At 38.9% G+C, this 14,617-nt stretch overlaps 1 protein-coding gene across 5 annotated transcripts in view; it reads left to right on the top strand.

The window, feature by feature from the left end:
• Ccser2 (coiled-coil serine rich protein 2) overlaps nt 1–14,617 on the top strand; it is a 122,835-nt gene that overhangs the window by 46,582 nt on the left and 61,636 nt on the right. For all 5 annotated transcript variants that reach the window (XM_038348460.1, XM_038348461.1, XM_038348464.1 and 2 more), the window contains exons 4-5: nt 4,871–4,961; nt 13,756–13,918. In XM_038348460.1, the coding sequence (XP_038204388.1) occupies nt 4,871–4,961; nt 13,756–13,918 (254 nt within the window). The remainder of the gene's footprint in view (nt 1–4,870; nt 4,962–13,755; nt 13,919–14,617) is intronic.

The following is a 14,617-nucleotide window of genomic DNA, read 5'->3' as shown; positions in this document are numbered from 1 at the left end:
TATTATCCCTTCCCTGTCCTCCTTACCAGGAGTCATGTTCCCCTAATTCATGGCCTCTTCTTCTGTAACCATTGTTGTTATATATGCATCCACATGAATCAACACAGAAATGTATCCTGCTGAATCTATTTAGTGTTGCCTGCATATATATTTTTCTAGACTGACCACTCACGTAACTGGAATTTTCTTTCCCACCTGCCAGTTCCCAATTAAAACACTCAGAGGCATATATTAATTATAAAGTTTGACAGATGGCTCAGGCTTTTTACTGACTTGCTCTTACTTTTGAATTAATACATTTCTATTATTTTATATTTTGCCACATGGTTTGTTACCTCACATCTTGCTTCTCTGGCAACTGCTAGCATCTCCCCAACTCTGCCCTTCTTTCTTGCTGTATTGAGTTTGGCTTTCCTACCTAGCTATATTCTGCTCTACCATAGGCCAAAGCAACTTTATTTATCAACCAATAAAGCAACACATATTCACAGCATATAGAATATCATCCCCCATCATCTCATCTTTTCTTTCTAATTAAGAAGGAAGGTTTTAACATTAACATTGTACAATTACATATAACTAAAAGGTTGTACAGCAAGAATTACAGTTACAATATTTAGTCTATTTGTATTTGACAAAATTAAATAAAATATTCTATTTTTGTTAGTCTAAAGTTTTATATCTAATTTATCTTTTATCATAACTAAGGAAAACTATAATTATAACTGTCTAGTCTTCAACTACATCAAAGACCCCAGAAGGATATATCATCATCTAAGTAAACAGGAATTGCATTATAAGCAACTTTCAAAACTCTAGAAATGACAGAGATATCTGGCTCCCTGAACAGTCACCCAGAGTTCTCCTCTAACGTTGGGGCATCCATCTTCAGCATACAGGCTAATGGACTTTTCCACGAAGCAGAAAATTTGAAAGATTCTTTTGCCTATATTGGCAGTATATCAGCCATTTCCCTCTGTGTCCTGCAGAATGTCTGGCACTTTCTTCTGTGAAGCAGGAACCCTGAAGGACCATCCCGCCTTGTTTTGACAAAGTTTAGTGATCATTTTTCTGTGAGTCCTGTGCGTCCTGTTTATACAGCATACTATAAGCAGTCCAGGCATGAGCAGTTTCCCAAATGACTAGCCTTTTCACATTGAAGGCAAACTCTGTAATAATTTTCTTCAATGCCCATCTTCCTCTTTGAGGTAATTGATGCTGCCAGGAGCAAATGCATCTTATGTTGAGAAAAGTCTAAGTTCTTAGAACATTTTAATTGCCATATTCTGTAGGTCTTTGAGGTGTTTGAAGATTACCTGTCTATTTGAAATATATCTCTGTATTACCTTGAAAATCTAATTAACAGGTTTATAGATGGGGTGACTATTAGCCTGTATTTTTTATGATCTCAAATAGCTTTTAAGGACTAAAACTTCATATTGCATAGTTATCAAACTGTATAGGTAACATCTTAAGCAAAAATCGAAACAGATGTGCAATATAAAGACAGTAACCTTGAATTTGTATCAATATACAAAAATCCTTTAAACAAGAATAGAAGCATATGTACAGTGTAACAAAATTAACTTTAAATTTGTATCATTATACCAAAATAAATGCCAGTGCAAAATATCTGAGATTAATAGTTGTATTTTTATTCACTATTCTTATATTTCCCTAAATATAACAAACATCCATAACCTACCAAATAGCCAAAGAATCCATACTATGCACCCCAGCTCTTGGGAATGTATGTGTTGTTTACTTCAGACTGCTTTCTGCTTTCTGTGGATGAAATATCTTTAGGGTCCCTGATAAAATTTTGAGATAATGACCAAGTCCTGGGAGGACCAGTGGTAACTTTTGTTGATAGATATTACTGTCAAGTTTCAGGATCTTAACCTGGAGCGAATCCATAGCCTCTTGTTTCCTGTGGAAACAAAAGCAAAACCGCTTCTCCAAAACAATGCATCTTTTAAGTTCCATTATACAAATATATTTTTTGACTTCTATTTTAAAGCTAAGGGATTTTTGAAATATTTAGGTTGGTATATTTTATTAGTCTCTCTTTCATTCCTGTTTCTCAGCAGCTGTCTCTTGTCCATCAGCCATCAAAAAATTCATGATCAACACAATACTATATAGGATCCAGACTCCTTGTGTGTTTTCCATCTTTAATTGCTTTTTTCTTTTATATTATTTTTAGTGTCTCTTTGAAGACTTTTTTTTATTACTGTCTATACTCTTTTTCCTCTCTCTCCCAAGCCTATATACAGTTTTAAAGCACATTGTGACCTATTTAGAAGTTTTTAAAATTTTATTTATTTATTTTTTATTTTTTGGTTTGACTCTGTCTTTATTGAGTAGCTACAATCATTTTTGATCATTGTTTTTTTTTTTTTTTTTTTTTTTTCCGAGACAGGGTTTCCCTGTAGTTTCTGGAGCCTGTCCTGGAACTAGCTCTTGTAGACTAGGCTGGCCTCGAACTCAGAGATCCGCCTGCCTCTGCCTCCCGAGTGCTGGGATTAAAGGCGTGCGCCACCACCGCCTGGCTTGATCATTGTTTTAAACTGGCAGCTGGGCATGACTAGGGCCAAAGCGGCTGCTTTGACTGCTGGTTCTGCCCCACTCGGCTTTTCAACATGGCAGAGGTAGCAACGATTGTCACTCTTACCCCTCTCCCCCAATACTGCCATTAGGTGGCTTGCAGCCATCCCACAAACCTTTTTTTGTCTGTATTAGCAAAAGCTACATCTGCCACACAGCCTGGGCTGGGGCTGATTAGCTTCTCTGTACTGAGGCCTGTGAGAGCCTGCAGAAACCTGTGCCACTCATTAGCTCATGGCAGCTGGCTGCATCCTGCAGGCAGCTGTTGGGATACATGTATGTCTCTGCGCTGCTGCTGGCATGAGACTGAGAGACTAGGAAGTTCAGTGCAGCTCTGTTTCTTCTGTTTTTAAGGGTTCTAATCTTTTTTCTCAGGTCTTATGTGGATCCATGCTAGATGTTGGGTGCTATATGTAAGTTTCTCTTCTGCCCACCAGTTCCTAAACAAACACTCGCAGACTTAAATTAATTTTAAAGGTTTGACCGATGGCTCAGACTTATTACTAACTAGCTCTTACTTTTAAATTAACACATTTCTATTATTTTATATTTTGCCATGAGGCTTATGGCTTGTTACCTCACATATTGCATCTCCGACGGCTGCTGGTTTCTTCACACACACACACACACACACACACACACACACACACACACACCCTGCTTTCTTTCCTGTATTTAGTTTGGCTTTCCCGCCTAGCTGTTATTCTGCCTTGCCATAGGCCAAAACAGCTTTATTCATCAACCAATAAAAGCAACATATATTCGCAGTGTACAAAAGGCCATCACACTCAGTCAGTACTGGATAACGAATGAGGTGTTTATTGCTCGGGTTTCTTCATCTAGTGGTGGTGCCCTGTAAAACTTCCCCCATCTACTTTGGAATGTCAGCTGGTGTTGAAATTGTTAAGTTCTTGTTTAGGTACCATATTATTGAGATTTCATATGTATAGTTTCCCTCTCATAGTCAGAAGGCACAGTCTCACAACAGACTTTCTGGTACTATGCTCTCTCTTCTGTGATGTTCCTTGGGCCTTAGTTGCAAAAGTTGTGTTTTAGGGTGTCACTTAGGGTTGGTGCCCACAGTCAGTTGTTTTCCGCATGTTTGACTAATTGGGGTTTTCTGTAATGGTCTCCTGTTGCAAAAAGAAGCTTTTTGGATGAGAGGTGAACTATGCTTACCTATCTGTTGGGTGTAAGATTAAATATTTAGGCCAGGTGGTGATGGTGCATGCCTTTAATCCCAGCACTCAGGAGGCAGAGGCAGGTGGATCCGAGTTTGAGAACAGCCAGGCCTACAAAGTGAGTTCTACAACAGCCAGGGCTATACAGAGAAACCCTGTCTTGAAAACACAAACAGAGCAAAACAGAAAAGAATAAATATTTAGAATGCAATTAAGAATTATACTGGTTTAGGAAGCTGGCAGAAGTCTTTCTCCTGTAATCTGTAATCTCACTATGTATGTATAGTTGCTCACAATACCAGGATTTCCTTCCCATTACATGGCTTGTGGTTACCACAGGGTATGGGGGCACAGCTCTACCTTAGCTCGCCATGCTGGGCTTTGCTGTGGTTCATAGACGTCACAGCTTGTTTCCCTCCTGTAGCAGATCCCATGGCACCTTGTACTAGAGTACTTCGTCCTCAGGAAAGAGGCTTTCAGGTTACTTCCTGCTCAAGTCCTTTGAGTTCTATGTTCAAGACACACGCTGTCATCAGCAGTCGGGGTTTACTTCCAACTTTTGGAGGTAACCAAGGGCAACAACAATATACTGTGGTGTTTTGGGAGTCTCTTGGACTACTGGCCAACAACTCAGGTTTCTCATGTTTGCACTAGGGCTTTTGTTCTTATGGTTCTTGTGGGGAGTATTAATCACTCCATGTGGTATAACTTCATTCAAACTGTATAATGTATTATATATAATTTTAGGTAACTATAAAATAGTGACTTTCTATGTCCTTTTTCAAACATGCTTACTGTTATTTTCCCACCTCTTTGCTTCTGTATTACCTTCCCTTTCTATCCGTGAGTTAAAGATGCTTCCTTGTTTTTCTCTTTTCCCCTTTATATCACCTGCATCTTGCTGTTCCCCCTTCTGAGCAGGGGAATCCAAAATTCAAAGTATAAGTACATATGAATTTTTAAAAATACTTTTAAAAGTTAGAACTATTTTATTCATATAGTATAATTGTTGAATAAATCCAAGTTATTATATGATGATACTTTCAAAACAAATAGTTGTGTTTTACTGCTGTTATTCACAGGATATTCTGAATAATCTTGAGTCATGTGACCTTGAGGATGATGACCTTATGCTGGATGTGGATTTGCCAGAGGACACGCCTCTTGACAATGGTAAGTTAAGATCCATAAGTCTCCAGATGCGTGCGTGTGAATGTCTGCATTGTAACTAGTTTGATAATTGTTAGGTCAAGGTTTCTTAATCTTAGCTGAGTCCTGAGGCTTAGAATCAGTCTCTGTTGATGTAAGATTTTTTTTTAACTTGTAAGTTAAATGTTTAAAACCTGATTATGTGGACCTTAAATATAGTTTAGTATGATTCAGAAACATTGTATACCTTTATCTAAACATAGTGTGTGTGTGTGTGTATGTGTGTGTATTTGAATACCTTAGTTTTCCCTCACTTTGCCTCATTTTGAATTTCAAAAGAAATATATTTAGAGAAACATTGTTTTGTAAAACAGTATAATATATTAATTTGTTAAGTAATTTAAGGTTAATTCTGGGAAAGTAATCATCTTCTGAATGAACTATACTACTTTTTGACTCCTAATTTCAGTCTTTCTTTCTCTCTCTGTGTGTCCCCATAACCAGCAAGGTGTGGTTTTAGGAAGTCTTTGTGCACAAGGACTCTTGTCTCTGGTGGTATGGCATCTACAGGGTTTCTGTATTAGGAACTAGTAAGAGAGACAAAGACACCCTTGGGAGTGAGGTTGACTGGGAGTCCTGCTGTTCTGGAAAGAATGGCTTCAGAGATCTGAGGATTCGCCATCAGTATACATTTGTGTGGTGTCCCCAGGCTTCCCCAGAGCCAGAGAGAATGTACAAAGAACTGTTGAATTCCTTTTTATCCATGGTGCTAGGACAGAGGGAGGATTTTCCAGAAGCTAAGTGTATTTGTTCCAAGTGTGCTTGCTTCTCACTACTGCATCAGTCAATTTGTCTTTGGTTGGACTATATTTTTCTTCTTTTAATTCCTTGAAAAGGTGAATGAGCATGTGTTTATTCCCCTGATTCATGGATCTTGAATTACCTTGGATGACATAGCCTTTGAGACTCTATAAATTTCTGAGGGTTTTAGTATTTTAAGATCTGCACTACTTTGGGCTGGTTATTCTTTTTTTTTTTTTTTTTGAATTTCATTGTTTTTATTTCAGTGAATTTTTTTAAGAGAATAATTTTTTTTATCAAAAATTTCCATCTCCTCCCCTCCTCCTTCCCCTTCCCTCCCCTCCCTTCCACCCATACTCCCCACTCCCTCCCTCTCCAGGCCAAAGAGCCATCAGGGTTCTCTTTACTATGTTAAGTCCAGGGTCCTCCCCACTCCCCCTAAGTCCAGGAAGGTGAGCAACCAAACTGACAAGGCTCACAGTGAGCCCGTCCATGCTGTAGAGTCCAAGCCCATCGCTGTTGTCCTTGGTTTCTCAGCCCTCCTCCACCATCAGCCACATTCAGAGAGTCCGGTTTGGTCCCCTGTTCCATCAGTCCCATTCCAACTGGACTTGGTGATCTCCCGTTAGTTCTGTCCCACCGTCTCAATGGGTGAACGCACCCCTCACGGTCCTGACTTCCTTGCTCATGATCTCCCTCCTTTTGCTCCTCAGCAGGACCTTGGGAGCTCAGTCCGATGCTCCAATGTGGGGCTCTGTCATTTTCTCTATCCATCGCCAGGTGATATACAAGATATTCATGAGTATGGCAATAGAATTTGGACATTTCTGGTTCCCTCTCCTCAGCTGTCCAAGGAACTAGCTGGGGGCATCTTCCTGGACACCTGGGAACCCCTCTAGAGTCAAGTCTCTGCCAACCCTAGAATGGCTCCCTGATTAATCACAGACGAAACTCCCATCTATGGCTTAGAATCAGAACACTCATTTCAATCATGTTCTGCCTATGGCAGAAGTGTTCTGCCCTAACCTACCTCGCTGAAACCACTCACAGTGGGAAGCTCTGGAGGCCACGAGGGACTTGTAAGTTGTTGAAATGAAGCGCTGAGGGTATTGTATTGGCCATTGTTACCATAGGAGTAGAGACTGTTAGACTTTCTCTGCACTTAGCACTTGGGATACTTCTGCAGCCAGAATGGAATTCCAGTCCTGAGAGAGAAAAATTATAGCCAACACCCAGATGAACAGAAAGCTGAATTGCCAGCCTTAGGGCAGTGCAGGGAGATTATAATGAGGGTGTTTAGGGAGTCACCACTCTCTAGAGCTATAGAATAGGATTCCCCACCACAGTATAGCAGTTCAGTAGGTGGCAGAAATCATAGTTGCTGTTGTGAAGTCTGAGTTAGTGACCTGGGAGACCAAGTTCAACACTCTTCTGACACACAAAGGGAAAATAAAATGTAAACAGTGGAAAATGACTGAGCATGTAATAACAAGACCTAATGGTGCAGGAGATGTGACATGCTTGATTGCTTTTTTTTTTTTGGACTTGTAATGAAGGCTGAGGGATTTCTGTCCTTGGGATAAGTCATAGCATAGGTAGTGCATGTCACTTTGACAGGGTTATCACACCTTCATTTTGGAAATTTTTTTTCCATTTCTGGGCTGATACAGGAAGCACAGATCAAATCAGTCTTAGAACTCATTTCCTGAGCACAGCCTAGTTCACCCTCATTCTAGACAGATGTGGAACCTCAGAGAAATTGTAGGTCTTTGAGGTGTTTGTTGCAGTCTCAGAAGTAGGTGAAATCCATTAACATTGCACATATAGTACAGGTGCTTTCCTAAAAGAAAATAAACCAATATTGGCTATTTTGAACTAAAAGAACACCAAAAAAAGCGGAGTGTGAGCCTAATTTAGTTTTCCTTGTATGCACCAAAATAAAGTAGTACTTGTGTTTCCTATTACAGGAAGGCAGGAACTACTTTTTAGGTCTCTTGGGCTGGGATAAGAATGTGGAGGTGCTGGTAGGTTATAGGGATCTTTGAAGATGCTCTTGACTGTTGGTTTTTGTGCTTTTTTTTTCTGTTTGAGGATGTTATATAAGTTTGGAAAAAGATTGTATTGGTTTGTTGAACTGTCAGGTGTTTTGGTTTCACTTATTCTGCTAGCATTATTGGTGTTTGTGCCCAAGAAGATGGGCAAACCAGTGAGACCTTCCATTTGGATTTGATCTGGGTAAGGGTTACTATGACCTCATTATGAAGAGTTTATTGGGTAGCATGTGCATGCATGTATGTGGGGGTGTACTTTCTTGTCTTTGGGTATCAATGCAGAGTCCGGAGGTCAATAATGGGTGTGTTCCTCCTTATTGCTTGAGACAGAGTCTCTTCTGTGAATCTGATGTTTCCCATTTTGCCTTAGACTGGCCGGTCATTGAACACCAGGATCTTCTAGTCTCCACCCACCTTGTGCTGGGGGTTATAGGCACCCATTGCCAAGCCCATTGTTTTTGCATGGGCATGTGAGGGTTCTGAACTCTGGGCCTCTTTCTTACAGAGTGGTAATTTTCCCCACTGAGCTACCTTTCTAGTTCCTTTCTTGATGGAGATAAAGAAGTTTTCATGAGGAAAGTGCTTATCTGATAATTGCATCTGTGTGCAGGTCTTTTTCTCTGTACTATCCAGGGGAGAAAACAATGTGTGTTAGTCTAATGCTCGTTGAACAGTTACAGTCTAGAATTTATGGATATCCACATCTGAGTGTTTTGGTGACCCTTGGGTGGATATATATAGCGGTAATGAAGTTTAGGATAATGTTATAGTTTATGCATATTAATAGAACATTTGATCACTTACTGTAGATAAGTAAGCAAAACATAGCATATTTACAGCTCTAAGTGCTGTAATATAACATTTGTAAAGGAGACTAAGAAGGGGCAATGGTAATAATAGGTGACGTAGAAGGACAGAGTGCAGGTCAAAGGACACATGGATCATGAAAGATGATATAAAGCCAAGTGTTTTTTTTCTAATTTTAACTGTCCTAGGTTTTTCCTAATTTATTTTTTAATTCTATCTATCTATCTATCTATCTATCTATCTATCTATCTATCTATCTATCTATCTATCATCTATCTATCTATCTATCTATCTATCTATCTATCTATCTATCTATCTATCTATCTATCTATCTATCTATCTCATCTATCTATCTATCTATCTATCTATCTATCTATCTATCTATCTATCTATCTATCTATCTATCTATTTTGGGTTTTTCCAAACAGGGTTTCTCTGTAGCTTAGAAGCCTGACCTGGAACTAGCTCTTGAGATCAGGCTGGCCTTGAACTCACAGAGATCCATCCACCTCTGCCTCCTGAGTGCTGGGAGGAAAAGCTTGCAGATTTTGCAGGTTTTTCCTGTCTTATGATGGATAAGCATATAAAAAATATAATCGATAAGGAAAGTGAAAAGCCCCCAAGTGAAGTTCCATGGCTTCATATGATGCGTGGAGTGCAGCACTGGGATAGTGTGTGCTTGAGTGGCTACCTTAATATAGCTTGCAATGTTTTTTATTTGGGAGTTTATTACAGTAAGGTGATTTTTTTTAGATAAAAATAAAACGTTTGCAAAATATCTTTTGGTTTTTGGAGAAGCTTATGTAGAGGCTAAAGTAAGGCAGCTCAGTAAGACCACATTTTCGATACACTTTTTATTGAGATACATGAGGATTATGTTATTATTGATTGTTTCTAGTGAGGAAGATGGGGGAACATTTTTTATAATCTTGTGAATGCTTTCTAATTGTGTTCATCTGACCCTGATGCCTGCAGTCAATTTAGCTGTCACCTCTCTCCCTCTTCCTTGCAGACCTGAATGAGAACTTAGTCTGTGTTCATAGGAAAGAATCAGAAATTCCTTTTCTATACTGTCTGTCTTTTGCACTCCATTGTAGGTTTTTATTTGTTTGATATTTATTTATTTGTTTATTTAATTTACTGTTAGAGATAGGGTCTAACTATGTAGCCTTGGTTGGCCTGTAACTTGCTATGCAGACTAGGATGGCTTGGAACTCACCGAGATTTGCCTGCCTCTGCTTCCCAAATACTGGGATTAAAGGCATACACCACAGTCACAATGCCTGCCTCCCATCATAGGTTCATAAACCACTGCCACATTCTTTACATATAGTGTCTTTTAATAATGAGCTAGCTGATACAGATCTGTGAGCACTAGATTATGATTCCTAAGTGCTATTCTAGATTTCCATGGGGACTTTTCCCAATGCCATTAAGATCTTTTAAATTATTTAGCCATGCTCTCTCAACTGAGAACAGATCGTATACAGTTTTCCTTGTTCTAAAAGTGTTTAACTTTATCAGATATTGCCTTTATTTAAAAGGAATGGCAACAGGTTAAAGGAGAGGTGCTTCAGAGGAAAACCAAAGAGGCATGGAATTGGGGGCAAGGAATTGTGAAACTTTGAGACTTGAGTAGGGAGTTGGACAACTTGTACTTGTATTTAGTAACTGATTATTTTAATTTTGCAGACTGTTCTTTTTTTTTTGTTTGTTTTTTTTTGTTTTTTTTTTTTTTTTTTTTTTAGCCTTGACCTGAATTAGTAGACCAAGGAATTTCGTAAGGAAACAGTTTTGTAATCTGAGTTTCTTTTGGAAGGGTATTAGATATTTGCTATTGGTCCTTTCTGTTGTAGGGTGTTTCTCAGTATTTCTGGTATTCCAGAAACGCAGCTGTGTTGCCTCTTCCTCTTGCTTAGGAAATTCTAATGGCCAGCCATTGCCCACAAACACACACCTGGCATTTGGCAGGTCAGAGTGTAATCTTCAAGTTAGTGGATTGCCCTAGTGAGTACCTTCTCTGTATACTGTTAGTCATTTTAGCCATTCTCTTTAGACTTTAGACATTGAAAGATGCTTTTCTATTTCCTGAATGTGACACAAAGTTTAATTGCTGACTAAATTATCTTACGTTTAAACACATAAGGCTACGTTTTCGATACACTTTGTATTGAGATACATGAGGATCATCTTATTCTTGATTGCTTCCAGTTACTTGGATTATTTTTTCTAGAAATTTATCTTTCCATGCCAGTACCATGTTAAGTAATTCAGTTTATGCTTTTTTACTTATATTTTTAACATTTAATTACAGTTGAAAACTTCTTTAAAAACATAAAGCCTCCTCAGGCCTTGTCAGTCATAATGTCATCCTATCTCTCATGCAGTTATTTACATAAAAATTACTATCTGGGTCATCATTATCTCTCAGGACTTGAAAGCTGTCATGTAAAAGAAAAAAATGAAAGGATACATTGGGTATCATGTTTTATTCCTTTATCAAACAAGGTAAAGTGACACCATCATAACAGGTATCCTCATATCACATACCTCTATTAGCTAATTAGATTCTTTCCCTCTCCAGTGGGTTGGAACCCTGATGCTGTCTGTCTTTTACAGTGCTAGAACTAAAATACACTGCTTTTTGTATTTGAACGTGACCTTCAGGTCATAGTTAAGGTCGGGTCTGGCCAAAGGGTGTTTTGGAATCAGCATCTTGACTTTTATAGTTTTGTGTTGAGATAGATTTAGGATTGCCCTTAGTTTTTCTCGGAGGTTTCTGCACGCACCACCAACCTTGCAGCTTGCACATTCAGGAGGACTGACTTTCCCCGTAAAGCCTTATCTGATGCTCTTCTTAGGCCCTAGAACCAGATTTTTATTGATCTCCCTCTAGAGAGTTTGTTGTTTCCCATTTTTTTTTCTATCTTATTTCTTTTAGTCTGTCATGGAACACTTTAATCTTCCCTAGGTAACCACCACTAATATTTTAATATTACCATCTTAGCTGGAGTGCAAAGTTTGTAAAGATGTGCTTGATGGATGGATGCCTGAGGAAGCAGCACTCCTGGGAGAGTTAGGGTCATCTGTAGAAATTAAGTCTAAATTTGAACTTTAATCTTTTGCAGTAGTGGCAGATGTTTGTCTCTCCTGCTAACCTTCCCTTCGGGATGAATTAAGGCTTCAATAAAGAGCCCTGATTTGGAGTCTATTCACCAAAGCTGCGTGGCAGCTTGTGCTCTGTAATTGCTCTAACATTTAGCTCTCTCATCTACTTTGCTTGCCTCTTCCTACTCTCTGCACTGTGCTGATTTTTATTATGAGAATACATCAGGTCATTCTTTGGTACTGGAAATTTCTCTTCTTAAATTAGGGAAACACATTTCAAAGTAGATGCCCCTTAGCAGCAGAGTGTAGAACCCTGAGCTGCTAGGTGGGGATGCTCTGGGGGGCTCTGTGCACCTGAGTAATGCAGCTGAGTTGTTGATGATGCTACCCAAGGAGCCAAAAGAAATTAGCTTTAAACTTCAAGAGTTACTTAAAATTCCTACCGGTGGAGGAGGACTGAGAAACCAAGGACAACGGCAATGAACATGACCTCTACAGCATGGACGGGCTCACTGTGAGCCTTGTCAGTTTGGTTGCTCACCTTCCTGGTCTTAGGGGGAGCTGGGAGGACCTTGGACTTAACATAGTGAAGGGAACCCTGATGGCTCTTTGTCTTGGAGAGGGGTGGAGTGGGGGTATGGGTGGAAGGGAGGGGAGGGAAGGGGGAGTAGATGGAAATCTTTAATAAAAAAAAAAGAAAAAAAAATTCCTACTGATATTTTTCAGCATAGTGGTAATTATACCATGAACTTCAGCCCCACTTAATTTAAACAACAAAATAGTAGGAAGTTATTGGCAGTAATTTCATATGTTAGACTTCTTTTAAAAGCTGTTGCTACAATGAAAGAAAACTATTTGTTAGTACTGATTCCTCATGAATGCAAACAAAGCTTCAGCGTCCTTTCAAAAGTGTGCTTAAGTCATTTGCTGTTTTCTTCTGCATCGTCCTTTTATAAATGGGAAGCCTTTCCATCTTCTCTGTAAAGAAACTATTAACTATTTCCAATCTTAAGTTTTTGGTTCATGATAACAGCCACTTAAAATAAGTCATTTTTTTTAAAAAAAAACATGATTATATTGATATTGATATGTAAAGTTTTTATCACAAGAAATTTTGAACTTTTTCTTGGAGTTTTTGGAGTGGAGAAGCCCGTCCTGTTCCATGGCTTGGGTTAGTGTTTAGAAGTATTTTTAGTAACAGTCCTAACTCAGTAGCTATGTAAGCACTGAGCGAAGATGGAGTCACAGGGCAGGCTGGGCTTGCTTCCCACAGGGAGGGCTGGGAGTGGAGCAGGAAGGAAGGCCTGTTTGAGCAACGCCTTGTGTGCAACGATGTCTGAGTAGGCAGCCAGTAGCACAATGTCTCCCTTGTGCCGAGTAGCTTTCTCAGAGAGTGCTCCGAGATGTGAGAGCAGAGCGTTTGGGTGAGTGGAGAAGCTGGGGTGCTTCAGGGATTCTTGTCGAGTTTTGTGGTATTTGGATTTCAGGAGTGGACTGATATTTGTTGTTACAAAGTACTGGCTTTGTTTTCAACAGCGTTTCAGTCTTTCTGAAGCAGCTCTGCTGCAGACAGATTGGAGCAGCTTACTGTTTAAAATTGTGAGCTTTATTTAAAAACATGATCCTCTATGATGCTAGGTTAATTTGTGCTTCTCGAGGCTGAGAAACTTAATTGAGGCACTTATTTCTAAGAATGGATACTATGCTCTTCTTAAATCTACATTTTTCTGTCCTGATTGCTTGTATTTGAAATGTGTAATGTTCATTTCAGGGAAGTTTTTCCTTGTTTTAAAACAGTCTAACAGTTAATGTTCACTTAAGTGGCTGCTCCAGAAATATTATAATTCACCTCAGTTTGAATGTATAAAGTTCAGTTTTTACTTTAAGAACTGGTTTCCTTTGGAAAACTTTATTTTGTGATTAGTTTACATGGCTGGTGCTTCTAGAATTAAAAAAAATATTTTCACAGCATTTAATTATTAGGCCATAAGTAGTTAACTTTTTATAGAGCGTGCACATATTTATAGTCTGTTACCTTTTAATCTGTCTAGTGGACTGTGACAATATGAACCGCTTTGACCGAGCAGACAGAAATGTACGACAGTCACAGGACGGATTTTGGAAAAGAGCACCCCAGAGGTGGAGTGGGCAGGAGCATTACCACCTTAGCCACCCTGATCACTATCATCACCATGGGAAAAGTGACTTGAGCAGGTGAGCACTGTTCTGACTGCAGCTTCACTTCTGTCCTCTGCTTAACCTGACTCATAGGTCTCTCTCCAAGCCGATTTGCCTGGTTTTCGAGGCACCGAAACCAGTTCAGGGTATGCATGCTATGTAATTATTATAATAACTAATCTTTTCTTAGCTGGACTCTTGTTTCAGTAGCTTTATTGCAGATTTACAAATTGCATTTGTATCTATTTTAAGGACTTTTAAGTTGCGATATGACTTTGTGGGGGAGAGGGTTATCATTTGGGAATTAATGAATATTGACCTTGCTTATTATTTTTAAAAATAATATTGTATAAAGTAACTACTAAGTTATTGGTTTTGTTTTGCTTATAAATTAAAATTCCACAAATACTGTTAAGAGATGTGAATTGACACTAGAAGTACTTTTTATTTTAAGGGATAAAGTAGTCTGAAATTGGATCAGATCATAGAGTCTAATGGGCTCACAGCCATTCACACCTGGGGTCGGAGCTTCACTTGGTATAGATTAGCTTTGGAAGCTTAGCTTATTTAACCCTCTGCACTATTTGTGAGCATGCTCAAAAACACTTTTCTGTGTTTGTTTATGGATCAGGATAAAGTTAGTTATTCAGTACCTGGTTTATGGTAAGCAATAACATTAATTAATTTAAAAGTTTTACTATCTCATTCCACAAGGGGTTTATGTTTATCCTGGAG

This window comes from Arvicola amphibius, chromosome 12 (assembly GCF_903992535.2).
Source record: "Arvicola amphibius chromosome 12, mArvAmp1.2, whole genome shotgun sequence".
Lineage (NCBI taxonomy): Eukaryota > Metazoa > Chordata > Mammalia > Rodentia > Cricetidae > Arvicola > Arvicola amphibius.
The sequence above is the reverse complement of the archived record's forward strand: the minus strand, read 5'-3'. Positions and strand labels throughout refer to the sequence as shown.